At 68.8% G+C, this 905-nt stretch overlaps 1 protein-coding gene across 1 annotated transcript in view; it reads right to left on the reverse strand.

The window, feature by feature from the left end:
- Positions 1–905, reverse strand: part of LRP1 (LDL receptor related protein 1) — a gene marked incomplete at its 5' end in the record, with an annotated part of 92779 nt that overhangs the window by 22721 nt on the left and 69153 nt on the right. The window contains 2 exon segments of the mRNA XM_014526103.2: positions 157–289; positions 382–488. Of these exon segments, the coding sequence (XP_014381589.1) occupies positions 157–289; positions 382–488 (240 nt within the window).

The following is a 905-nucleotide window of genomic DNA, read 5'->3' on the forward strand; positions in this document are numbered from 1 at the left end:
GGAATGCCCCCCCAACCCCCAGCAGTTCCCCCCCAGCATGGAGGGGAGGGAAGAGCCCGGGGCAGCTCAGCCCACAGCACCCCCCACTGCCTCACACGAGGGCATGTGTCCAGGGGGCACAAGTGTGTGCCCGAGGGGGGGGATGGAGGGGGTTACCCAGGCTGCTGCAGCTCTCCTCGTCGCTGCCGTCCATGCAGTCAGCATCGGCGTCGCAGCGCCAGCGCATAGGGATGCAGTGCCCGTTCTTGCACTGGAACTGGTCGAACTCGCACCGTGGTGTGCAGTCTTTCTGCGGGAGGGGAGGGGGACGGGAGAAGATGAAGCGGGGCACCCAGTGCCCCCCCACCCCACCCTGCACCTCCCACACTCGCCCAGCCGTACCTCATCGGAGCCATCGGCGCAGTCGTGGTCCCCATCGCATTTCCAGCGCCCAGCGATGCAACGCCCGTTGGCGCAGGAGAACTCGCTCTCAGAGCAGGGCCGGGGCGCTGTGGGCACAGAGCACAGCGGGGGGGCAGTGAGGGGGGGAGCACAGCCAGGAGGTGCCGGGGAGGATAGCAGGGTGGCGGAGGCGCGGGGTGGGGGGCAGCAAGCAAGGCCGGGGATGGGGGGTGCATGGCTCATATTTCCTCCTGATGGCCCCACGGCACGGAGGGGTCCAGACAGACCCAGCACCCCCCAACAAACCCCCCAGCCCCTTTGGCCATGCCATGGAGCCGCGACCCCTAGGGAGCGGGGGTCGCCACCCAGCCATGGGGCGGCTTGGTTGGGAGGGTGGGGTCATGCACCGTATCTCAGGTGGGGCATCCATGGCAGGGGGCAAAGGAGGAGGCACAGGATGGGAGGGGGCATCGGAGCTGATATGAGCCATGCACGCGCCGGGCCCTGCTGCCCACAGGGAGAGG

This window comes from Alligator sinensis, unplaced genomic scaffold, assembly GCF_000455745.1.
Source record: "Alligator sinensis unplaced genomic scaffold, ASM45574v1 scaffold265_1, whole genome shotgun sequence".
Classification (NCBI taxonomy): domain Eukaryota; kingdom Metazoa; phylum Chordata; order Crocodylia; family Alligatoridae; genus Alligator; species Alligator sinensis.